The sequence below is a fragment of the Thalassophryne amazonica genome, chromosome 12, assembly GCF_902500255.1.
Source record: "Thalassophryne amazonica chromosome 12, fThaAma1.1, whole genome shotgun sequence".
NCBI lineage: Eukaryota > Metazoa > Chordata > Actinopteri > Batrachoidiformes > Batrachoididae > Thalassophryne > Thalassophryne amazonica.
Genome location: NC_047114.1, coordinates 3,895,742 through 3,922,131, shown reverse-complemented (window position 1 = coordinate 3,922,131; position 26,390 = coordinate 3,895,742). Strand labels below are relative to the sequence as shown.

At 42.2% G+C, this 26,390-nt stretch overlaps 2 protein-coding genes across 2 annotated transcripts in view; both read left to right on the top strand.

Moving 5' to 3' along the window:
- ncstn (nicastrin) overlaps nucleotides 1–3,368 on the top strand; it is a 29,033-nt gene extending 25,665 nt beyond the window's left edge. Inside the window, exon 17 of the mRNA XM_034184110.1 lies at nucleotides 1,795–3,368. Within this exon, the coding sequence (XP_034040001.1) occupies nucleotides 1,795–1,917 (123 nt within the window). The 3' untranslated portion in view covers nucleotides 1,918–3,368. The remainder of the gene's footprint in view (nucleotides 1–1,794) is intronic.
- A 2,199-nt stretch (nucleotides 3,369–5,567) lies between these two features.
- The window catches only part of LOC117522237 (vang-like protein 2), a 33,008-nt gene continuing 12,185 nt past the window's right edge, over nucleotides 5,568–26,390 (top strand). The window contains exon 1 of the mRNA XM_034183630.1: nucleotides 5,568–5,658. The gene's annotated coding sequence lies outside the window, so the exon portion shown is untranslated. The remainder of the gene's footprint in view (nucleotides 5,659–26,390) is intronic.

Genomic DNA, 26,390 nt, shown 5'->3' with positions numbered 1-26,390 from the left:
CAGTCACAATTATTACAATATTCGCCAATCGCAATTATTTTTCATATTCGCGAATATTTTTCATAATCGCGATTACTGTGAATTAATTATTTTATCAATAAAATTGCATAAACAGCTCGGAATCTGACGTCATCATGCAGCAGCAGCCGCACGCTGCCTCACTCACTCTGTTTCCTCTCGTCTTGGTAGGGTGGTTAGCGAGGCTCGGATAATAACATGGAGCGTGAGGAGGTTCTGGTTCCAAAACCACGCACCGCTGTGAATGCATTTCGGTTTTGTAGGGCTGGCTCGACTAGTCATGACTACGTTGACGATTGAAATCGTTAACAACTAATTTAGTAGTCGACGAGTCTTTGATTTTTCTCTGAATTCATAGTTTTAGGCAGCGAGCCGTCCTGCCGTCATTTGGACGTTCAAATTTTGAATAAGACAGCCAATTAAAACAGCAGCCGTCTTGTTCAAAGCCTTTTAAAATGCTCAGTTTACCGAAGGAGCTGTGTGTGTGTGTGTGTGTGTGTGTGTGTGTGTGTGTGTGTGTGTGTGTGTGTGTGTGTGTGTGTGTGTGTGTGTGTGTGTGTGTGTGTGTGTGTGTGTGTGTGTGTGTGTGTGTGTGTGTGTGTGTGCGCGCGTGCGGAGTCAACTCACTGCAAACTGCGAGGGGACGAGATTCCTGAACGGAGGCACGAGACGTTACGTTCTGCTGTGAACCATCATGTGAGACAGCGAGCGCGGAGCAGAGAGAGATTTTAATAAAACCAAACCGTGTGCCTTTACTCTCTACTTTCTCTACCGGTGCGGTTCCGATGGCACCGTCCTGTTCAGACCATGTGCGCATCGTATACTGAATTTATGAGATCATGAGATGAAATAAACGGTCAAATATCCTTAAAACATCCTTAAAAAATTTGAATATATAAATAAACTGAGCAAAAATTACAGAAAAGCTGTGCTGTGATGTTCAGAGGCACAGATCACAAAAAGCTGAACTTTAACAGCTGTTATTTTCCAATGGTATGTATTTGTTCAATCTTGAGCTTAATGTAGTGTTCAAGCACAAAACGTGACTGATGAGGAAAAAAAAGGATGACTTCATCACACTAATATGAACTGGAGTCAGAATAAAAATACAAGCTGCTGGTTTCTGTTATTTTTCAAAGTTATTAAGCTGTAGCTATATGTTTTAATTATTTCAAAGTGAGTTGCCTCTTATTGTATTCTGATTTATTTATACAAAAAAAAAAAATATGGGGAGTCTAATCAGCCCGCATTGTTCTGTTAAGTTTATATCAGTTTTCCTGCACATGTCCAGGTTTTTTCCTTCTTTATAAGAGTTTGGTGTTTGCATTTGCTCCACAAAGTTTTAAAACACAATAAAATGTTCACACTTTTCTTTATAGCAGTTCTGTAATTTCAGAAATGCAACAGAAACAACCACAAATCAGAAAAAGTTGGGACTATATGTAAAATGAAGATAAAAATAAAAATGTTGCACTATTCCCGGTTTCTCCACTCAGAGAAGCCAAATGTTCTTCCAGAGTTGTGTAATCATACTACGATAGTAGAATATAAAGAAGGGAAAAAAAGAAAAAAAATAGACAATATAATCGTCAATCGCAATTATTTGCCTGACAATTAATCGTCTCCAGAAATTCCTAATCGTGGCAGCCCTAAGCAGAATCTGCAGTGGCAGCAGAGCTCCAATGGTTTTCCAAACACCAGCTGGTTAAAGTGTTTTAATATGAACCCAAAATGCTGTGTTGTAAGCCCCGCCTCTCCTTCCTCCTCCCCCCTCAGATGCTGACGCTGGGTGTGGGCGTCGGCGTGTTGCTAACGTCTCTGCTGCTGACGTACATCATCAGCTCAAAGGCAGACATACTGTTCAGCTCGGGGAGGGAACCCGCCAACGCCACTTACTGAGGAGTCCACGCGGCCTGAGAGAGAGAGAGGACGCGAACCCACAACCACTACTACTGTCACCTCTACTACTACTTACTACTGCTACTACTGTTACTACTACAACCACCACCCCAACCCCCCAGGGTCTTTAGAACACACCGAACCAGGTACACACACCGTTTAGACAAAGCAGAGGGTTTTTCTTTCTTCGACGATGGCTCTGTTTATGGACTCGCTCCGGTGAGGTGAGGAGTGGGCCAGACTGGACTGACCCGGATGGATCTGGACTTACTGGGGTCAGAAGACACTGTTGAGGCATCAGCAGGCCCTCGGAGTGTACGAGATGTTCATATTTCTTTCTTGTCCTCTGTTTATTTGCTAAAGAATCTTGTGTTTACTGTGTCGACGGTTTTGGCACGAAACGCGAAGCATTATTTTATGTATTTTTGTGCGTCTGTAAATGTGTGAATAACTGCAAAGTGTTGAATTGGTGGTATCAGTACGTGCAATACTGCAGCTGTCCTCATGGTTTAATTACTGTAACTTATCAATCAGCTCCAACATTAAGAAACCACTTCAACCGAAGCTCCATCAAACTGATTCTTTTCCCAAAATGTGCACTAAAATGTTTTGTCAAACTGTACCGCCGGAATTCTGATTTTTTATTCTGTGTTGACAAAAAGTACAATCATAATGAAACTGAAGTTGCTGTGATTGTGTGGAGATAAATAATTGGCTGAGCCCTAAAGCCTCTGCTGTGACCCTCATTGTATCGATTAGTCGCCACCCGAACAGGAAATGTGACATTGAGACAACGTTTTGACACTGAAAATGTGCTGGTACTTTGAGTGTGCACTCATTGATATTTTTTCCCCTCCCCTACGCGGGTTTCTTGAAATAACTACGGAGCCCCCAAAGGGACATAAAAACACAAAAGATGAGCCAGAGATGGGCACTGGATAAACTTTTGCAAGATCTCACCACAGTTTTGCCAAATGACTGAGCAACAGTGCAGCGAACTGACCTGGAAGGGAATAAAATTGTGCAAAAATACTTTGAAAAATCCATAGTCATAATTTATTATTAGATGTTGAAATGTAGGCTACTGGTACACGCTAATGTAGCAGAAAATTCATGCAGTCTTATAATCGATAAATTAACAAAAGAGGAATGATTGTAGTTGTCTGTGGCAACTACATTCACGACATCTCACAAAAACTGTCACAAGATCGGGGAGAAACCGCTGCACCATGTTGCCAAAACTGTTGGGACATTTTGCAAAAACTATATCCAGTGCCTGTCTCTGGTACGTTTGTTTGGTTTTTTTTTTCTTGTCCCTTTAGGGGCTCCGTAGTAAATAACTTCTGAAACACGAGAGGTTTTAATTTGATGTTGTTGGATGTTAATTTAATGGCTGGAATTGATGATTTAATTGTGATGCCTTTGTAAAGAAATAAACAATGTCTTTTCTACTTTTTTTTTAATTCGAGTACTTACACGAAATTAGAAATATGAATGTTAAATTGTCAATGTTTCAGGCTAAAGATTTGTAAAATTATTAAAAGGATAAATTCTGTAAATGTTAAATTTAGAGAGTGGATATTGATGCATTGCTGCTTCTTTTATTTTAAAGGGAAACCATATGTTTGTTCTATGTCACTTATGCAATGATGTTTTTTATTAATTTAACCAGATTAGAAATAGAGGCTTAGACATCCTGCTTTTCATAAGAGAAGGGAAGAAAGCACGAATTGTTGGCACCAAAGATGCAAAGACACAAAGGGAAACGTGACCAGCATTGGTGTAATGCAATCTGCAACCTCACCACTAGATGACACCAAATCCTACACACTGTAGCTTTGAATGTTGAAGCATATGTTGATTTTAAGGTTAGAAATGAAAACTTTATACCAGCGCCCTCTAGGAGCTATAACCACTGTGACAACCAATCCCGGTCTCCCCCAAGTGCATTTGTGTGATTGTCAGCAGCATCTGTCAAACGGCTTGAACAGGTTCCAGTGAAATTCTGTTCGAGGTTGATCACAGGCCACGAGTAGGAGGAGAGGTGATTAGATTTAGGTGCAGAATCTGTTTTTTTTTTTCCATCAATATACTAAATGATCCTGGAGCCCATCTGCCTCCAAATCAAATAAACTCTTCCGTGGTCCAAAACTCACCTCCCAACAAATGTTCATTGAAGTTTGCTCCAAAAAACCCCAAAGATGTAAGCAAATGCATCTTATTTCCCCGTACAAACATGGATTGATCACTAACATTTGCTCATCCTTTGACCAATTCATCGTTAGATTGCAAGAAGAGAAACACCCCAACCTGCGTTGCCGAACCCAACGTCGAACTCGTCAGAGGTCTTGGTGAGGTGATTTTACGTACCAAGTTTCACCTTTTTACACCAAGTCTTTGTCAAGATATCGCATGCCACTTTCGATGACTCTTCCATCTGGTGGCCACGAATACAACTGGAACATGTCCGAGGTCTTAGTACCAAGTCTTTACTAACATACACAAGGTTTCAGAGACGTGGCCCCCTGGTGGCCATAATTAGAACCTGAACATTTCCAACGTTGTCCTTGTCCAAGGTCTTAGTACCAGGTTTGATACTTGTGATTTTGGTGATACTGAAAAAGTATGATTAAAACTCGGCGAGTACTGTGAATTTTAAAGGTTGTCGCGCACCACTTCCTTTAGGGGAGGTGATGGTCTAGTGGTTAAGGTGTTGCTCCCAGTGTGTAGTGAGCGCTTTGTATGGCAGCACCCTGACATCGGTGAATGTGAGGCATAATTGTAAAGTGCTTTGAGCGTCTGATGCAGATGGAAGTCTATTTACCATTTATTCCAGTTGCTTGAACTTTTCTGCTACAGCTGTTGGTATGTTTTCATAGAAAATGGCAAATGCCATTCTGCATGCATTGATGTAAAATTTTCTTATACATGTACGCAATTTAAAATATTATTGCAAAAAGCCCCAATTCCTGAGATCTTTGCTAGTCTTATGTATTTTATTTATTTATTAAACATACTTTTTTTTGTAATTAATAGTGTTTACTGCATTATTGCCACCATCAGGCCAAAGAAGAAACTACATAGAGTGTCAGGCATCTCTGCATCATTACACTGCCCTGGGTCCTGGATGGCAACCACACAGATAGACAACCAATCCATCCCTGCTGCATCCAGTGAAGTGTGGGCGTGTCCTTGTCCTCCAGCACCGCAGACATCAACATCGAGCTACCCGGTATGTTGGAACGCGCACAAAGAAACACACCGCACTGCCAGATTAACGTTATCGACAGTCCTCAACCGAGTCTCCGGAAGTAACCCCAAAATCAGTGTGGTGCTAATGCGCATTCCTATCCAGCAGGTGGCAGTAGTGGACCTTAATGCTATAGAAAAATTAAGAAACTTAATTTGAAATTTTTCATATAGTTTGTGTGAAGGGAAATATGATTATTCCTCTTAGTTATTCCAGGAGGGAAATGGGGAATTACGTTTTTAAGGTGAATATTCTTGAAGAAAGTGGATGTTTGTACATGTTCTAATTTGCAACGTTAAAAAAAACCTGTTCACGTAGTTTCGGCGGTATCGCGATATGTGATTGGAGCGTGGTCTCTAGAGGGCTCCCCCCCGCCCCCAGAGAAATATGGGCGGGGCCAGGCTGGCTGGGAGGCGGGGCTGACGGTGCTGCTGCGGAGTGGAAAGAAAAGTGTAGAGTGAGAAAATACCTGAATGGATAATCCGGAATAAGTAAGTGCTGTGTTCTTATTGATTTATTAGAATTTTTTAGGAGACGTCTGGAGCTGTGATGGCGGCGCAGATCTTTGATTTAAAGCACGTTCTGCGCCTCCAGGGTCCAGTTTCTCCGAACAATAGCGGGCAGGAGGCGATGGTCGCCGTTTTTAAGTTTCGGACCCTCGTCGGTCCTTTTGTTGTCCTCACGGAGGCCGCGGACCCCCAGCGGAGGCTCTCGGTTTGATTGCAGGCTGATGTTGTGGATTTTCTCCGTGGGAACAGATTTCAATTGGAGTCCATTCATTTCGTCAACATTTGGACCGTTCGGCACCGGAACCTGCGGCCCGGTGTCGCGGTCTGAACCGGTCACCGGGACGCCGCTGGTGTCGGAGGTCTTTTTATTTATTTATTTATTTATTTATTTTGTGAGACCCCTAAAACTCCCCACAGCCTGCTGTGCGTGTGAATTTTATTTATTTATTTATTATTATTTAATTATTGATGAATTTGTCTGTTTTACGGTGGCTTGTTGTTTCCAAAAAGCTTTAAGCCTCGTTTAAGCGATTCGAGTGTTTTCTGAAACAGCTAAATGTTGCAGCAACCACAAGCCAAAAGGTTTAAAAATTAAACGAACAACTTCCTGATTGGTGCTAATAAGACAGATTGTTGATCCCGGTATTATCAGGCGTATTTATACTTATGACCCGGTATCTCTTAATTATCATTTAGCAGCATCTCAAAATTAAAACTTAAAGACTGAACAGTGCACGTGCTCATGCATGTGTTCCATACAGTTTGCAAATCCAAACTATTCCTGATTGGACTGGACCATTTCAGAATTCATGCACACAGATTTGTGCCTAAACTGTGCATGCGAACATTTCGACGCAAAGTTTGGAATTTGTTCATTTAAACTTGAATTCATATAAGTCTCTGCGGCCCTTTGCATGTCTCTGTCCGGCCCTCGTGAGGTCTGTGATTATTATTACATATATTAAAAATGTCAAGCTTGTGTGTTGCAAATCGTTAGAGAGGTTTATTTAGGTATATTTAAATATTTACATAATATTACAATAATAAAAATTACCTATAAAAGCTATTGAATAGGTAATTTTTTGTAAAATTTGTAATGGCAGACAGCTGAGTTATCGATGGTGTGGCTCTCGGACATAATTCAGGGTCCCTATGTGGCCCCTTGTAAAAATGAATTGCCCACCCCTGATCTAGTGGTAGAACAGAGAAACTGCGAGTGGAAATTGTCGCTGCTGTGGAGCATGCAAACCGAATCCACATATGTTAGTAAATGGTAAATGGACTGCATTTATATCGCACGTTTCCATCTGCATCAGATGCTCAAAGCACTTTACAATTATGCCTCACATTCACCCTGATGTCAGGGTGCTGCCATACAAGGCGCTATCTACACACCCGGGAGCAATAGGGGATTAAAGACCTTGCCCAAGGGCCCTTAGTGATTTTCCAGTCAGGCGGGGATTTGAACCGAGGATCTTTTGGTCTCAAGCCCAACACTTTAACTACTAGACCATCACCAGTAAGTACAAATGTCAAGTTCGAAATGGACGTGTGTAAAATCTACAAAATGGCAGCTTGTTTACTCCATAACAAACCGCTCAACACCAGTTTTTACTACAAGGCAGAAAGAAAAGACTTCCCCCACCAGGTTTATTTTAACAATGCATCTGTGCTATTTTCACTGCTCAAATTTCATTTGTAAAAATGTTATCTTAATGAAGGAGGAGGGCAAAGGATTCTGGGAAAACAATAATGATAAATAGTTGTCGACTTACTCTGTTGATTGGAAAGTTTTGTTGGATGGAATGTTCCATGATGCATGTCTGAATGTCCTCAGACCACTTAATGGTACAAACTGGATTTGACCTGACTGCCTTAGGTGCAGCCATGATGCATGTCCAAAAATGTCATCATTTGCATGCAGTCTTCATATCTGTTAGGGATGTGAATCGTACAACAACTCACGATTCAATTCAGAATCGATTTTCGATTCAAAGAGCTCTGAGAAGTAGTTATATTACTTAAAAAATGTTTATGTTTAAGAAAATGCAGCTTTACAAGGTTAATCAAGTGATTCTAAAGATGTAAATTTACTCATCCGCTTTGCTCGTTCAGAGTTGACTGGCAGTTTAGCGAAGCGCTGGTCATTAGTCGGCAGAGACCGCTGCTCCGCTGCTTTTAGCTCCGGGTGATGACGTAGCATGTGGGCTTGCGGATTTGAAGTGTTTCCGAAGTACTTAACTTTCATTTTGCAGATTTTGCACACTGCATAAGTCATGTCAAGCTCCTTCTTACGCAGCAAATAATAAAATTCAAAATACGCCCAAACATTTGCCTTCAGCAAAGACGGTGCTGGCTAAATTAGCTCTTCATCCGCCATGCTAAGCTTCAGCTCATGAATGTTTGAAGCATGCCGGACCCTCCCACCCCTCGCGGAGACACTGTAGTACGGAAGCCGTTGTCTGACAAACCGTACACGCAGTGAGTAAGCAAGGAAATGTTTAATAAAATGCTTTTTAAAAATTGATTCTTGGACATTTTGGATCGATTCAGAATTGTAATAAGAATCGCGATTCAGACGTGAATCGATTTTTTTTCCGACACCCCTAATATCTGTCTTGGATAAACCTTGGCACCATGAAATGTTGTATTCTTTGCTCATCAAGCACACACAAACACATTTATGACAAAGTTTTGGTATGACACATACCACTTGAATATAACAACGCGATCTCGTCACCCACTTACCACGTCAAACGCACCACTTTTCGCAACCAATCACATAGCTCCACTGGTCCACATGGCAGGGCAAGACCCACCCACCTGGGGGCAGCCCGAGTGCAGGATTAAGAAGCAGCCTAACCTTAATGTCAGAGCTCTTGTTTGCAGCAGTACATGTGATGTTCTGCTTCAAGACCCCAGAGCTGTCATAGTTGACTCTGTTCATCAGTGGAGGCATATTTTTTTTAATACAGCAGCTGGTTTATAAGTCCATCTCCTGTGAGTCTTTGAGTGCGCTCACCACATACAACTACAGGGAGGGAATCAACAGGCAGAAAAACCCCAACAGTTTTATGCTCTGTGTCGCGGTGAGCATGTTAAAGCTTCTTAAAGTTTGTTAGAATTAAGTCCATGAGTGATTTTATTTACAGGGTGTTATGACTGAATAGTTGTTATACTGCTGGTGGATGGTGTGTTGCCACCTAGTGGTGCATTTATTTTGTTTATTTTCATATTTTTGTCTCACTGCTGTGACACACAAGCACCTCGATCGCTGGTTAACAAAAGTTGTTTTTCTTCGCTCTCTTAGCTGTTATTCCAGTGAGGAACGCAAGTAACAAATTTCTGTTTTGTTACCATATATGGTCAGTTGAGGGCGTTTCTGAATGCAAATGCCTAATCTAATCTGCAGTACCAAGAAAAGTTCTGGTGGCTTCCCCAGCCACATGTTCTATCTATTGTTTAATTCCAGTAGTACAACCCCAATTCCAATGATGTTGGGACGTTGTGTGAAACGTAAATAAAAACAGAATACAATGATTTTCAAATCCTCTTCAACCTATATTCAATTGAATACACCACAAAGACAAGATATTTAATGTTCAAACTGATAAACTTTTTTGTTTTTGTGTAAATATTTGCTCATTTTGAAATGGATGCCTGCAACACATTTCAAAAAAGCTGGGACAGGGGCAACAAAAGACTGGGAAAGTTGATGAATCCTCAAAGAACACCTGTTTGGAAGATTCCACAGGTGAGCAGGTTAATTGAAAACAGGTGAGTGTCATGATTGGGTATAAAAGGAGCATCCTCAAAAGGCTCAGCCGTTCACAAGCAGAGATGGGGTGAGGATCACCACTTTGTGAACAACTACGTGAAAAAAATAGTCCAACAGTTTAAGAACAATGTTTCTCAACGTTCAATTGCAAGGAATTTATTTACATCATCTGTAGTCCATAATATTATCAGAAGATTCAGAGAATCTGGAGAACTTTGTACATGTAAGCATCAAGGCCGAAAACCAACATTGAATGTCCATGACCTTCGATCCCTCAGGCGGCACTGTATTAAAAATCGACATCATTGTGTAAAGGATCTTACCACGTGGGCTCAGGAACACTTCAGAAAACCATTGTCAGTTAACACAGTTCGTCACTACATCTACAAGTGCAACTTAAAACTCTACCATGGAAAGTGAAAGCCAAACATCAACAACATCCAGAAAGCCACCACCTTCTCTGGGCCTGAGATCATTTGAATGTCCACATTTCAAATTGTTTCTGGAAATCATGGACGTCGTGTCCTCTGGACAAAAGAGGGAAGACACCATCCAGATTGTTACCAGTGCAAAGTTCAAAAGCCAGCATCTGTGATGGTATGGGGGTGTGTTAGTGCCCATGGCATGGACAACTTACACATCTGTGATGGCACCATCAATGCTGCAAGGTACATCCAGGTTTTGGAGCAACACATGCTGCCATCCAAGCAACGTCTTTTTCAGGGACGTCCCTGCTTATTTCAGCAAGACAGTGCCAAGCCACATTCTGCACGTGTTCCAACAGCGTGGCTTCGTAGTAAAAGAGTGCGGGTACTAGACTGGCCTGCCTGCAGTCCAGACCTGTCGCCCATTGAAAATGTGTGGTGCATTATGAAGCGCAAAATACAACAACGGAGACCCCGGACTGTTGAACAACTGAAGTCATACATCAAGCAAGAATGGGAAAGAATTCCACCTACAAAGCTTCAACAATTAGTGTCCTCAGTTCCCAAACGCTTATTGAGTGTTGTTAGAAGGAAAGGTGATGTAACACAGTGGGAAACATACCACTGTCCCAACTTTTTGGAAACGTGTTGCAGGCATCCATTTCAAAATGAGCAAATATTTGCACAAAAACAATAAAGTTTATCAGTTTGAACATTAAATATCTTGTCTTTGTGGTGTATTCAATTGAATATAGGTTGAAGAGGATTTGAAAATCATTGTATTCTGTTTTTATTTACATTTGTCACAACGTCCCAACTTCATTGGAATTGGGGTTGTAGTAGCCAGTAAACCATTAGTGATCAGTATGTCTGGTATTTAGATTTATAATTGCAAATTGTTGTTTGTTTTTTACTTTCACTTTTCATGCTCTGTGTGCTTCTTGCCCTGTGTGCTGTTATACAATGCTGCTGGAACCTCAGTTTCCCTGACTGTCTTCCCAAGGGATTAATAAAGTTCTATCTAATCTAATCTAATTCCAGTTTTACTGTACTATTCTGGTGTATATTTCATCCCAAATTGGCTGTGATCTTGGTATCTGGGTGGAGCGACCAGTATGTGCCATGTCTGTCAATAAACTAAGTGTGAGATTCAGCCTCAGCTGTTCAGAGTTTCCAATAATGTACCCAGCATCCACTGTTCAACATGTAACTGTCTGGCGATTGTCCTGTAATTGTTGTGTAACTTCTTGACTTTAGATGATGATGGCATTTTTTGCTTTTGAGTTATTGTCTGCACAAGCTAGTTGGGGTGGACTAACTCATTAACTCACTCATTTACTTTTTTACAGGGATTTATTTCATGTTAGGCCAATGAGGTGGTGCAGTGGTTAGCACACTTGCATGTCCTCCTCTTGTCTGTGTGAGATCCTCTCTCCATCAAAATAAGGACGTAGTTTGAATGTTCTCCTTGACTAGTTAGAGTTGTGTCACCAAGAATATCAGAGGAATAATCAGAGTGGTTAGAGTGAAGCTGGTAACGTGTTACTGAGTAACATGTTACACTACTCTGACCACTGTTTTCAGTAACGAGTAATCTCAGGCTGTAATCAGATTAAAGTTACTTCTCCAGGTCACTGTGTGTTACTGTTATTTTTGTATTTTTGCTCAGTATAAATCGGGGTGCCTGACCGGTCGATGCCAGAGATGGTGTGGTTCGATCGCAGCATTAAAACTGGCCCGTGGGCAGGGGCACGTCTGGGGTTTTGGCTGAATTGCCCACTTCCCCTACTTTACGTTTGATGCTGCAAGCTATTCATCTGCTGTTTTGTGCAGCAGCTCCGAGTTGTCGTCTGTCAAAGCGCGGTGGTGGCAGCACACCTGCACTGAGCTTTACTAAGACATTTTTACACTTTTATTTTCTTTAAAATTCTGTGCTGCTCTGTGAGTGTCCTCTCTAAAAACAGCTGAAGACTTGCAGTGCATAATAACAACAAATTACTCATGCTTTTTTTTTTCCACCCAAATGCATCCAAAGTCTCTTTCTGAGGATGACATGATGTAAAAAAAAAAAGCAGATAAAACTTACATACCTGTCAGTCTGATTGTGTTTTCTGCATAAATACATGTTATCCATCCTTCTTGTTCAGATGACAAACCAGGGGGAAAGGGGGTGTGGGGAGAGATGCAACCCCCCCACAACAGCCCTGGATTAAAGGTCCAGTTTTGAAGACATTTTTTCATACTACTTCTAATTTCAAATCCCCGCCTGACTAGAAAATCACTAAGGGCCCTTGGGCAAGGCCTTTAATCCCCTAGTTGCTCCTGGTGTGTCATGAGCGCCTTGTATGGCAGCACCCTGACATTGGGGTGAAGCGCTTTGAGCGTCTGATGCAGATGGAAAAGCGCTATATAAATGCAGTCCATTTAACAGCTAAAATGTTTAGAAAGAATTTAAGTGTTACAAAGAATTTAAATGTTAGAAAGAATTTAAGTGTTACATTTATAAACAATGTAGGTTATAAATGTTAGGTTTTACCATTACAGTGCTGCCAACAGTTAATTATGAGGTCAAGAAAGATGTTTTTTTTATAAAAACAAGTATTTGTGTTCATTGAAGTCAAGAAAGACTTGCATTATTTCATGTTTTACAAAATTTTTTTTTTCAGGAAATAGTGTTTAAGTTAAAAAGTCAGGACGTACATTGTTTAATTTACGTTACTGTTAAAAGTGTACTTCCAAAAAAGTGAGTTTTGGTAAAATGGGTTATTTTCATTTTGAGGTGACTGTTGGGGGGGGGGGGGGGCTGTTATCAGCAGATGCTGGAAGTAACTAATAAAGAATAAAGTAATTAGTAACCTAGCTTAGTTATTTTTAAATGTGAGTAATTAGTAAAGTAACTAAGTTACTTTTTGAAGGAGTAATCAGTAATGGATTACTTTTTCAAAGTAACTGGCTACACTGTATCAACAACAGTATCTGCGTTTGTTTTGTGTCTCGCAGTTGTGATTATGATTTATACTACCGGAGTTACGACCTGTTATCACTTAGTATCACAAAAATAAAGAGAACATCATGATGGTGGTCCAAAGACATTTAAAAAACAAAACAAAACACTGATTTGGACTCAGCGGTGAGTCAAGAAAAACTGAGTCTCTTGAAAAGTAGAGCAGGTGGCTGAGCAGGTAAGAAGCTGGACTGCCAGTATGTAGACTCAAATCCCATTCAGTCTACATAGTCTCAGTCCACCCAACTGTAAATGGGTTCCAGTCTCCACTGGAGAAGTAAAGCGCTGGTCCCACCAAATAATGAACAGTGAATAATGAGCCATGTAACATGTTTTGTTTTTTTGGTACGAGTCCAGTTATTCAACAATTGTGGGAGAATCTGAGAGGCAGAATATAAAGGAGGCTCATCTCTGAGCGTGGCGCTAATTTCAAGAAATTCAAAATTTAGCAACAACAGCGTGGGGCAGTTTATGTACGAGTTACTATGAGGATTTTAGAGGCGTGTGTGATTGAGGACGAGGCTGTTAGAAGCCCATTATCTGAGCACCTGGCAGCTAAGAGGGACCGGAGAGGAAATTTTGGACAGGCTCAGCCCTCTTGCACATGACAATTCCACCTGCTTTGTGTGCCGAACGCTGTTTATAAAATAATTATTTTGTAGCGGGTTAATCATTTTCTTCAGAGCTTGGATGTTGAAAACACGTAATCGCGTCTGGAATCACAGAGGACCATTTCATCTGAACCCTTTTGTCCCTCTCTCTCTCATGCTCCATGAAGTGGAGAACGTATTTTGAAACAGAATAAAGGTAACTATTTTTATTGTAAGAGCTTGGTAAAACAGCTGCATGTTCATTCCTTCTTTATAAGCTGCTGTAAAAGTATGTTTATTATAGATTTAACATCTTGTTAATGGCTCAGATGAGGTGCACTCTGTGCGCACTGACACAATGACTCGTGCTCAAGACAAGCATTTATGCAAAACGCCAGCTCACAAAGGAGTGATTTTGCAGACAATAACGGACGAATACAAAGTTAAAAGTTGGATGTCAAATGTGTGTTTAAAGCTGTGGAAGAACTAAAGCCAGCGAGACGGAGCACAGAGGCGACTGTCCAGGAGCCTGTGGTTCAGTTGTAGCTGGTCTGGTGCTTTGAATGACTCTGTAACACAGGTGGGCAGCAGCCTGGTGCACACAGGCCGGACTATACTGGAGTGTCTGTTTTTGTGTATATATATATATATATATATATATATCTTGAATGGATGCTGTGAATTGAAAATCCACACTTTAAAGGGAACATGTGTGGGAGGGCTGGAGGTTTTGCCAAACCATGCCTAAACGTGCACCAACGTCGCGTTAACATGGCGCCACATGGATCACATGTGGCTTGATGTGGATCATATGCAACGACACGAGCCATTCGAGGCGAGACGGGGCTGAAATGACAGGTCAGTCATGACTCATTAGAGGCTGATACCTGGTACATGTGAGGAACAGAGAAGCACATAGAGGCGCCTTAGTACCGGATATGTGATCGATTAAAATGTGGATCATTCTTCTAATAATCGCTGACACACCAATGCGTGGCTCATTATTCATGGCTTATTATTTGGTGGGACCGAGGCTTAACCTGTGTCAGATTGGTGTTCTGTCCAGGGGTGGGTTGTCAGCTCTTCTCCATTTGAAACTATGGAATATGGAGATGAGCCCCAGCACCAATGGGCCTCAGGGCCTATATAGGACTTACTACTACTTCTTCGTGGAAAGACCCGACATCCAAGGTGTGCAGGTGTTGACACCCTCAGAGCCCTGAAGTGAACACAGCAAAAATATCAGAAAAAATTTTTATAGCATGTGCACAGAACATATAATTCATTCCCTTGGTTTGAGTAAATGATGCACACAAGATAATTTAATTCTGGCAACACACCAGACCAGTACATTAATTTCAACATCTACATGCAGGTATCTTTCTTTGCAGATGACATCTATTTTGTGCTCCGTAAGTGTTGTCCGCCTAAACACAATAATAATATCTGTCATTCAGTGTCTTGTCTTTTTAGTGTGTTCTCTGTGCACTCAACTTGGCTCAGTGCACAGGTGAGTTAAATCTACAAACTAATTGATCACATCATGGGAACATGTATTTTTGTGTGCGCACACAGTAGTGTTTTGAGTGCTAGAGTGAAATGTGCGCTCTTTATATATTTTGTCCCTTTTGATGACTCTGGAGTTCTGTGGGGACCACCGGTGGACCTGCAACCTGCTGCTGTGTTGGCGTCCTCCTCTTTCTGTGCGCGGAACACACCGCGGGTCAAACACTGGAAAAGTACACACTGTTATTCTGATGCCTTTATGATACAGTCAGATTGCATCCTGTCATTGTGTCATGTGTCGTCGTATTTCTTGGTTGTGATTTTGCATTTGATAATCTTTCCAACATCTCCTGTGAACATCAGCTTCTCATGAACTGGCATCTTATGGCTAATCATCTCATAATTGTGATGTTGCATCTCAAAGTTATGAGCTAGTATATTAGCTTAGCATCTCATAATTAAGATTTAAAATCTCATAATTATGGTCATTTGTCTTTCTGACTAATTATATTGTAATTATGAGTTAGTATCTCCACCATAACTTGGTGTCATGTAATTATGTTGATTTTCACTGACTCGGCCGTTCGCAACAAACCTGAATATACACACGTAGCTGTAAATTATAGATGGCTGGATGGATGGATTTCAAAAACTGACTTAACATTGTTGTGACTTAGCAGCTCATAATTATGATGTAGCGTCTTACAGTTATGGCCTAGTTTCTAAGTGTCGCCTAGCATCTCAAAATTAAGACCTAACAAACCATAATGATGTGATTTTCTGATTTTGTGTCGATGAGTTAACGTCTTGTAGTTATACTCAACAAAAATATAAACGCAACACTTTTGGTTTTGCTCCCATTTTGTATGAGATGAACTCAAAGATCTAAAACTTTTTCCACATACACAATATCACCATTTCCCTCAAATATTGTTCACAAACCAGTTGAAATCTGTGATAGTGAGCACTTCTCCTTTGCTGAGATAATCCATCCCACCTCACAGGTGTGCCATATCAGGATGCTGATTAGACACCATGATTAGTGCACAGGTGTGCCTTAGACTGCCCACAATAAAAGGCCACTCTGAAAGGTGCAGTTTTGTTTTATTGGGGGGGATACCAGTCAGTATCTGGTGTGACCACCATTTGCCTCATGCAGTGCAACACATCTCCTTCGCATCATCCGTGAAGAGAACACGTCTCCAACGTGCCAAACGCCAGCGAATGTGAGCAATTGCCCACTGAAGTCGGTTACGACGACGAACTGGAGTCAGGTCGAGACCCCGATGAGGACGACGAGCATGCAGATGAGCTTCCCTGAGACGGTTTCTGACAATTTATGCAGAAATTCTTTGGTTATGCAAACTGATTGTTCCAGCAGCTGTCCGAGTGGCTGGTCTCAGACGATCTTGGAGGTGAACATGCTGGATGTGGAGGTCCTGGGCTGGTGTGGTTACACGTGGTCTGCGGTTGTGAGGCTGGTTGGATGTACTGCCAAATTCTCTGAAACGCCTTTGGAGACGGCTTATGGTAGAGACATGAACATTCAATACACGAGCAACAGCTCTGGTTGACATTCCTGCTGTCAGCATGCCAATTGCACGCTCCCTCAAATCTTGCGACATCTGTGGCATTGTGCTGTGTGATAAAACTGCACCTTTCAGAGTGGCCTTTTATTGTGGGCAGTCTAAGGCACACCTGTGCACTAATCATGGTGTCTAATCAGCATCTTGATATGGCACACCTGTGAGGTGGGATGGATTATCTCAGCAAAGGAGAAGTGCTCACTATCACAGATTTAGACTGGTTTGTGAACAATATTTGAGGGAAATGGTGATATTGTGTATGTGGAAAAAGTTTTAGATCTTTGAGTTCATCTCATACAAAATGGGAGCAAAACCAAAAGTGTTGCGTTTATATTTTTGTTGAGTGTATGACTGTGTTTCATATTTGCAGTGACTTCGTACCGTCTCACGAAGCCTGACTTATTTTCATAGCTGGGGTTAGAACTTAGTGCCTCATAGTTGTGGTTGGATTTGAAACGTAGTATCTCTGAATTCTTGCTTAGTAGCTCAAAATGAAGCCTGAACGTCTCATCATTTATAGTAGAGCTCTTGGTGAAATTCTGTTGTACCTATATTAATGATAAATGTCCACCAGGTGGAGATATAGCTCCATTTCAAGAACCTTGAGTACAGACCGCTGTGGGACAGGATGGTGAACCTGTTGCCTTTAGTCACAGTAGATCTTTTAAGTATGACTTTGTATCTCAGCTAATGGGAGCGGAGGCTTCGTGGAACCTCGTTCCCAAGGATACGGACCGGAACCAGGACTTTGTAAACTCTGAATAATTTGAGTCTCTGATGTTGAGCCGTAAACAGGTTATCTTTGCACACGGACACACACGTGTGTTGTTGTGTGTCTGCAGCAGTTGTCTTGTTTGTTGTGGTTTTACTGTGGTTTTGTGTGTGTGTGTGTGGTCCCATGGGATGCACTGTCTGTTATTTTCACAGTTGTTTTTTGGGGGGGGAGAGGCTCACTGGTCTGGTTGGCGAGGGTCCAGATGGTTTGGCAGCAGCTGTTGCCTATGTGCGGACACTCGATGTGTTTGACGACAGCTCGGTTGCTTTTCATCTTCAGAAGAATCCTCGTGAGTTGGGCTGCATGTTTGTTCCAAAAATACAAACCCAGTGAGTCGGTTCTGGTCGTATGAGTCCAGACGGTTTGATTTGATGAACAGTGCCATCGCCAAGGCCACATATTCCCCATCGCCAAAAATCCACTTTCACTTGCATTTAGCATCATGCTTTAAGAATTTATCTCCATGCTCGTAAAATGTCATCGAGATCAACCCACACCTGGAGTTCAGATCTTCTCAATCATGGTTCCAAAATATGTTCCAGATCAAATTCTAAATAAAGCCCCTTATTTTCCAGGACGTCGTCCACCTGCTCATCACATTTCATCAACATGCTCTCACAATGTTTTGAGTTAAATGTTGCTATGTGCCAAGCATTCCTCTGGATCTCAGTTCCAGAATATATTCCAGATCACCTCCATAATTTCATCAATTATTTCCTAGAACATAATCTGTTGACTCCCCAAATTTCATTGAGATCTGTTCATTACTTTTTGAGTTATTTTATTAAAAGACAGGAAAAACAAATGTAAAATGTATAATATCTTTTCCATAGTTTTAAGATGCAAATATTGATCATTTTCATTGCCAGTTAATAATTATTTTTCAATGAATTGATTGTTTTGTTTACAAAATGTTATAGATGGCTTTCAAAGTGTCCAGCAGCCAAAGAACCAATCTCCAAAGATGTTCAGTTGATTTTTAACAAAGAAAACCAGCTGGTTAATCTCTAATTTAGAGGTCAAATCATATTTCATGTTCTGCTGGTTTTGAGGTGTTTAAATGAGTTAAAACCAGAGTTCACGAAATCTCTTTAAATGTAACATAAAACTAGAGGAGGACTCGGTGCCTGAATCCCAGTATGCCCCAAAATGGAGCGGCTTCTTCTGTGACCTCCAACAGGATTTATTTTTGTGAGTCATGTTTATTTATCTGGCATATTACATACACCATGAAAACAAAAATACACAGCTTAATTAAAAGTAATTAAAGCATAAAAAGAGAAGAGACATAAATTAAAACATTTTATTCAACAGTAAATATAAATTTTACTTGAAACAAGAGTAATCAGAGATTTCTGACATCCGCCAATGTGGATCCAAATCAGCTCCAAAATTCAGTGGAGCCTTTCATGTCCTAATATCTATCTGTGGTGCAAATTTCACCAAAATCCGTGAAGGGAAATCTTAATCCAGAATCTGGATCCAAAATTTAATGGTGTCTTCCATGGCCTAATATCTATCTGTGGTGCAGATTTGGTGAGAATCCTTGAAGTAGTTTTAACGTAACCCTTCAAAGCATACGAGGTCTATCCGTAAAGTATAGGTCCTTTTTATTTTTTTCAAAAACTATATGGATTTCATTCATATGTTTTTACGTCAGACATGCTTGAACCCTCGTGCGCATGCGTGAGTTTTTCCACGCCTGTCGGTGACGTCATTCGCCTGTGAGCACTCCTTGTGGGAGGAGTCGTCCAGCCCCTCGTCGGAATTCCTTTGTCTGAGAAGTTGCTGAGAGACTGGCGCTTTGTTTGATCCAAATTTTTTCTAAACCTGTGAGACACATCGAAGTGGACACGGTTCGAAAAATTAAGCTGGTTTTCGGTGAAAATTTTAACGGCTGAGAGATTTTGAGGTGATACTGTCGCTTTAAGGACTTCCCACGGTGTGAGACGTCGTGCAGCGCTCTCAGGCGCCGTCGTCAGCCTGTTTCAAGCTGAAAACCTCCACATTTCAGGCTCTATTGATCCAGGACGTCGTGAGAGAACAGAGAAGTTTCAGAAGAAGTCGGTTTCAGCATTTTATCCGGATATTCCACTGTTAAAGGAGATTCTTTAAATGAAAGACGTGCGGACAGATTGCGTCGGCTCGCAGCCGCCGCGACACTCCGCCACAGGAAAAACACCTCCGTTGGAAGCCTTAAGAACAAGTTGGAACATGTCCAGCTGTTAAACAATTTCTCAGATACTCACTCCACTGAAAGCCATCAAAAGCCGCCTGGATTTTACAAATGGTTATCAACACGGAGGTGTTTTTCCTGTGTCGCCGCACCGCGCCGGCTGTGTCCTGATGCGCGGACCTGTCCGCACGTCTTTCATTAAAAAAATCTCCTTTAACAGTGGAATATCCGGATAAAATGCTGAAACCGACTTCTTCTGAAACTTCTCTGTTCTCTCACGACGTCCTGGATCAATAGAGCCTGAAATGTGGAGGTTTTCAGCTTGAAACAGGCTGACGACGGCGCCTGAGAGCGCTGCGCGACGTCCCACTGCGTGGGAAGTCCTTAAAGCGACAGTATCACCTCAAAATCTCTCATCAGCCATTAAAATTTTCACCGAAAACCAGCTTAATTTTTCGAACCGTGTCCACTTCGATGTGTCTCACAGGTTTAGAAAAAATTTTGATCAAACAAAGCGCCAGTCTCTCAGCAACTTCTCAGACAAAGGAATTCAGACGAGGGGCTGGACGACTCCTCCCACAAGGAGTGCTCACAGGCGGATGACGTCACCGACAGGCGTGGAAAAACTCACGCATGCGCACGAGGGTTCAAGCATGTCTGACGTAAAAACATATGAATGAAATCCATATAGTTTTTGAAAAAAATAAAAAGGACCTATACTTTATTGACAGCCCTCGTACAACCGCAGTTCCAATGAAGTTGGGATGTTGTGTAAAATGTAAATAAAAACAGAATACAATGATTTGCAAATTTCTCAATGTTCAGTTGCAAGGAATTTAGGGATTCCATCATCTACAGTCCATAATATAATCAGAGGATTCAGAGAATCTGGAGAACTTTCTGCATGTAAGTGGCAAGGCCGAAAACCAACATTGAATGCCCGTGACCTTCGGCAGCACTGGCAAAACTGACATCGTGTAAAGGATCTTACCGCGTGGGCTCAGGAACACTTCAGAAAACCATTGTCAGTTAACACAGTTTGTCGCTACATCTACAAGTGCAAGTTAAAACTCTACCATGCAAAGTGAAAGCCAAACATCAACAACATCCAGAAACACTGCCACCTTCTCTGGGCCCGAGATCATTTGAAATGGACAGACGCAAAGTGGAAAAGTGTGCTGTGGTCTGATGAGTCCACATTTCATATTTTTTTTGGAAATCATGGACGTCATATCCTCTGGACAAAAGAGGAAAAAGACCATCCAGATTGTTACCAGTGCAAAGTTCAAAAGCCAGCATCTGTGATGGCACCATCAATGCTGAAAGGTACATCCAGGTTTTGGAGCAACACATGCTGCCATCCAAGCAATGTCTTTTTCAGGGACGTCCCTGCTTATTTCAGCAAGACAATGTCAAGCCACATTCTGCACGTGTTCCAACAGCGTGGCTTTGTAGTAAAAGAGTGCGGGTACTAGACTGGCCTGCCTGCAGTCCAGACCTGTCGCCCATTGAAAATGTGTGGCACATTATGAAGCCCAAAATACGACAACAGAGACCCCGGACTGTTGAACAACTGAAGTCATACATCAAGCAAGAATGGGAAAGAATTCCACCTACAAAGCTTCAACAGTTAGTGTCCTCAGTTCCCAAACGCTTATTGAGTGTTGTTAGAAGGAAAGGTGATGTAACACAGTGGGAAACATACCACTGTCCCAACTTTTTGGAAACATGTTGCAGGCATCTATTTCAAAATGAGCAAATATTTGCACAAAAACAATAAAGTTTATCAGTTTGAACATTAAAATATCTTGTCTTTGTGGAGTATTCAATTGAATATAGGTTGAAGAGGATTTGAAAATCATTTGTATTCTGTTTCTTCATTGGAATTGGGGTTGTATATAAAGTGAATCTTGATCCAGAATCTGGATCTGAATCACCTCTAAAATTTAATGGCGTCTTTATGCCCTAATATCTGTGCTGCAAATTTGGTGAAAATCAGTGAAGTAGTTTTGAAGTAATTCTTCAAAGACTACATAAAGTGAAATCTTGATTCAGAATCCAGATCACCTCCAAATTTTAAGTCTTCCGTGGCCTAATATCTGTCTGTGGTGAAAATTTCATCAAAATCTGTGCAGTAGTTTTGACGTAATCCTGCTAACAGACAGACAAATAAATGCAGGTTGTTTTATTACGTCCTTGGTAGATGTCATTAAGTTAACAGCCTTAGGCTCCGCCCTCATGACCCTTTAATTGGAATAAATGAATGGACGCGTTCAGCTACAGTAAACCTGTGGAGAGGATGGTGATGCAGATGACGGCTGGTGACTCTGGATGTTCGTTTGGTGAGTTAACCCGCCTCTGGTTGTAGCTCAGAAATGGACACGTGCACCAAAAATCCGAAGAGCCACATTTTGTGAGCAGCAGTTGTCTGGTAACAGAAGGCGAGTTGGATGAAAAGAAACCCATCAAACGCTGTAAAGTTGATGTGTTTGTGGATTGAACATGAGCGCTCGCTGTGAGGCGGGTTCGAGAACTCAGAGTCGCTCATGAATGAGGCCACAGGACTCTGGGCTCAATAGGAAACCTTATCCTCTTCATTACTGGACCACACCTTTGAAGATCAAGTGTTCACACACCAACAGTCGCTGCTTGGCAGAAACATGGAAAGTAGCGTTCACTGCGTTTGTGTTCGTATTTGCTACCTCTGGGGGAGGGGCGGGGCTTTGGCCATCATCCCGTCTGTCTGTTCACAAAAGTCCTTTTCGGTTACATTTTGAGAGCAGTCCAGATTTGCCTCAGACTCAGTCTTTTGATCTTGTGAACATTCTTGCCTTGTGACATCATAAAGCTCTTGTTGGTTTGTGTTCACATCAGAAGATCCTGTAGAAAGAATGAAAACTGTCTATAATCTTGTGATTTGGTGTTTTAAGTAAATCTACATTAATGTTGACATGCACTGTGACAGCTGGGTGTTGGATCAAGTAGGGGATCGCTTGTTGGGGTGAAGTCTGATGGGACCTTGTAGCTTCTGTGCCCTCTACGGTAACCACGAAGGCCCAACAGGAACCCTGAACACATGATGGCAAATGGAACTCTGCTGAAAATAGAAGTCCTCAACGGCGGATCGGGTGGAGGAGGTTATGGTTTGTAACCCACCAGCTGTGAAGGTGGATGAAGGCTGGAGCAGGTCCTCAGACCCCGTCCGTGTGGGGTTTCCCAAATGATCAGACCAGACAAACGGTCTGTTGACCCTGAATGGAGAGTTCCTCTTCGTCTGCCATCCCATCCGCGAACTGACCAAGTGACCATCTTCCTCTCCTCTGGGAGATTACCATGACGACAGACTGGGGGGGGATCAAAGTTGTTACCGTAAGTCGCACCTGTTAAAAAATACCTCTTGAAAAAGAGAAACCTGTCTATACGTCACACCTTTTTTCTGTATTATCATCTCTTCTAATTGTCATTATTAATAAATGTGATTTTTTTTTTTTTTTTTTTTTCGGTGTAAGTCAAAGGAGCTCCCAAACTAGAAAAAAACTTGACTGATCTCTGATTTAAAAACAGGGCCAAGTGGTTAGTACGCTTGGTTTCAGTGTGGAAGGTTCCTGGTTCACTCCCCACCCTGCCACATTTCTCCATGTGATGTCAAAATGCATCAGGAAGGGCATCCGGTGTAAAACCTGTGCCAAATCAACATGCAGACCCACCATTGATCTGCTGTGGCGACCCCGAGGAAAACCGGGGAGCAGCTGAAGGGTCTTTCTTACTGACTTTACAGGTGCAAGAAAACCCCGTGCTTCCCTTTAGTTTTCTGTCAACACTTTCCTCAGCTTTAGTTTAGTGTTTGACACCAGCAAACTTTCACAGCTGCTTTCGTGCTTCCTGCCCCTCCCACTCATGCTTTATGCCCCTCCCACTTTTCTGCAGCTGTTTTGCAGCTGATCTGTAAACTGTGAGCACAATGCACATTATTGCATTAATAGCTGTGATTTATTTCTTGTTTTGCTGCCAGGATAAACATTAAAGCCGACCTTTTTGTTAAAGGAAAATGTGGAATTCCAGATAATTCCATCCTGTAAAATAAGAAATGTGTTGTGGTCGTCTGGCGCTCTGAGGGAAGCACATGGAACTGTTAACTTGTGCAGTTTTCTGTATCTCCTGTGAGATCGAACGTCCCTGCAGAGGAGACCCGACCTCCTCTGTCATCACCTGGAGATAAGATCTCGTGATGAATTCTTTTGAGAGCTGCTGTCTGGAATCCATGTTTCATGGTGACAGCATGTTGTTGAGGTTCAGCTTCTGGTGAGGTGCTGTGGGAGGGACAAATGGGTTTAAAACTAATGGTCATGTGAGTTTAGTGGTATTGACTCAGGGGTCTCAAACAGCTGGCCTGGGGGCCAGATCGAGTCTACAAGATAATGTCTAAAGGCCCCACATGTTGAGGCTGGAAGGAAGGTTGGGAAACGCTCAGTGGATTCTTCTTCTGACAGCTGCACTTGAGGTTGGAATGAAAAGAAGGTCATGTGACATAAACGTGTCCCACCATGCAACTATTCCTTATATTGTATTTGGTCATGTGTGTCCGTCTGTTTGTGAACATAATAAAATGATTTGGCTTTGAGAAGAATAATTTAAAAGTCAAGGTCGCAGACAAAGGTCATCTTCCAGTGCTTATGTATTGAGGATATTTATTGCGGCTGCTTTGAGCATTGAGTTAAAGACCGGGGGAACCCATGATTAGGGTTAACCAGCATTCGAAGAAAAAGGTTACAGCTGATGACTGAACAATTTCCCATCTAAAATAAATCAGTGATTTTGGACGGTCACTCATGATACTGTGGATAAGAATGATACACATTAGATAGGTTGAAGGTTTTCCCATTTTGGAAGGACGGGTATTTTTCTGACCCCAATAACTTTTAGAGTTCCGGCCTAATTGGTACCTAATTCAGGCACGAACCTGGCAACACTCAGCCCAACCCGCCTACCAGATTTGACTGGGCTGGATCCCATAGTGTTTTTTTTTTTTTCTTTTTTCAGGCACCAGTAAGTTTTAGGGTTGCAGGCCAATCGTGACGATAATGAAGTCTGCTCTGCTCCGCCCCCAGCCGAACCTGCAGGCCACGTTTTGTGCAGATCGGCCCAGTGACCGCTGAGAGGTTGTCCACAAACCTCTGTGTGACGGACAGACACACAAACCAGCAGTTCCTATAACCTGTAGTTACTAAACACTAATATAAGGTCATATACACTCAACAAAAATACAAACGCAACACTTTTGGTTTTGTATGAGTATGCCGGCCATGCAAGAACTGGGACATTTTCAGCTTCCAAGAATTGTGTACAGATCCTTGCAACATGGGGCCGTGCATTATCCTGCTGCAACATGAGGTGATGTTCTTGGATGTATGGCACAACAATGGGCCTCAGGATCTCGTCACGGTATCTCTGTGCATTCAAAATGCCATCAATAAAATGCACCTGTGTTCTTCGTCCATAACAGACGCCTGCCCATACCATAATCCCACCGCCACCATGGGCCACTCGATCCACAACACTGACATCAGAAAACCGCTCACCCACATGACGCCACACACGCTGTCTGCCATCTGCCCTGAACAGTGTGAACCGGGATTCATCCGTGAAGAGAACACCTCTCCAACGTGCCAAACGCCAGCGAATGTGAGCATTTGCCCACTCAAGTCGGTTACGACAACGAACTGGAGTCAGGTCGAGACCCCGATGAGGACGACGAGCATGCAGATGAGCTTCTCTGAGACGGTTTCTGACAGTTTGTGCAGAAATTCTTTGGTTATGCAAACCGATTGTTTCAGCAGCTGTCCGAGTGGCTGGTCTCAGACGATCTTGGAGGTGAACATGCTGGATGTGGAGGTCCTGGGCTGGTGTGGTTACACGTGGTCTGTGGTTGTGAGGCTGGTTGGATGTACTGCCAAATTCTCTGAAACGCCTTTGGAGACAGCTTATGGTAGAGAAATGAACATTCAATACACGAGCAACAGCTCTGGTTGACATTCCTGCTGTCAGCATGCCAATTGCACGCTCCCTCAAATCTTGCGACATCTGTGGCATTGTGCTGTGTGATAAAACTGCACCTTTCAGAGTGGCCTTTTATTGTGGACAGTCTAAGGCACACCTGTGCACTAATCATGGTGTCTAATCAGCATCTTGATATGGCACACCTGTGAGGTGGGATGGATTATCTCAACAAAGGAGAAGTGCTCACTATCACAGATTTAGACTGGTTTGTGAACAATATTTGAGGGAAATGGTGATATTGTGTATGTGGAAAAAGATTTAGATCTTTGAGTTCATCTCATACAAAATGGGAGCAAAACCAAAAGTGTTGCGTTTATATTTTTGTTGAGTGTACAACCTTTCTGTCACTCACCTGACCTTTGACCTTGCGTAAAAGGTCAGACTCGTGGTTGTAACTCTTTAACTTCTGGAAGAAGTGGGTCCGTATTGGACAGAACTGATCAGATGTGGTTTAATTTGCGTTGTTGTGAGTTAAACGTGTTCATCCGACGGAGAAGCTGATTTTATTGCCCGAAGGTTCAAAGGTGATTTATTTGAGTCCCGACAGGAAGTGCTGCACTCCGTTTCTTACTGAAGGTCAACTGCACCCTGCGGGCCACACCCACTTGTCATCACTTCAGTCAGCGTGTGAAGTGCCGACATCCGTCATGCCAACACTTTTATTTTGGTTATTTTCGGCGGTGTAGAGAACGGAGCTACAGAGGGCGGCGTGAGGTCAGGTTTCTATGGCAACTGTCAACCTCCAATCCCTCTCCAGCTGAACACTCTCTTTCATCGCCATGGCAGCAGAGGGCCCCTGTCACCCAGGGGACGAGGG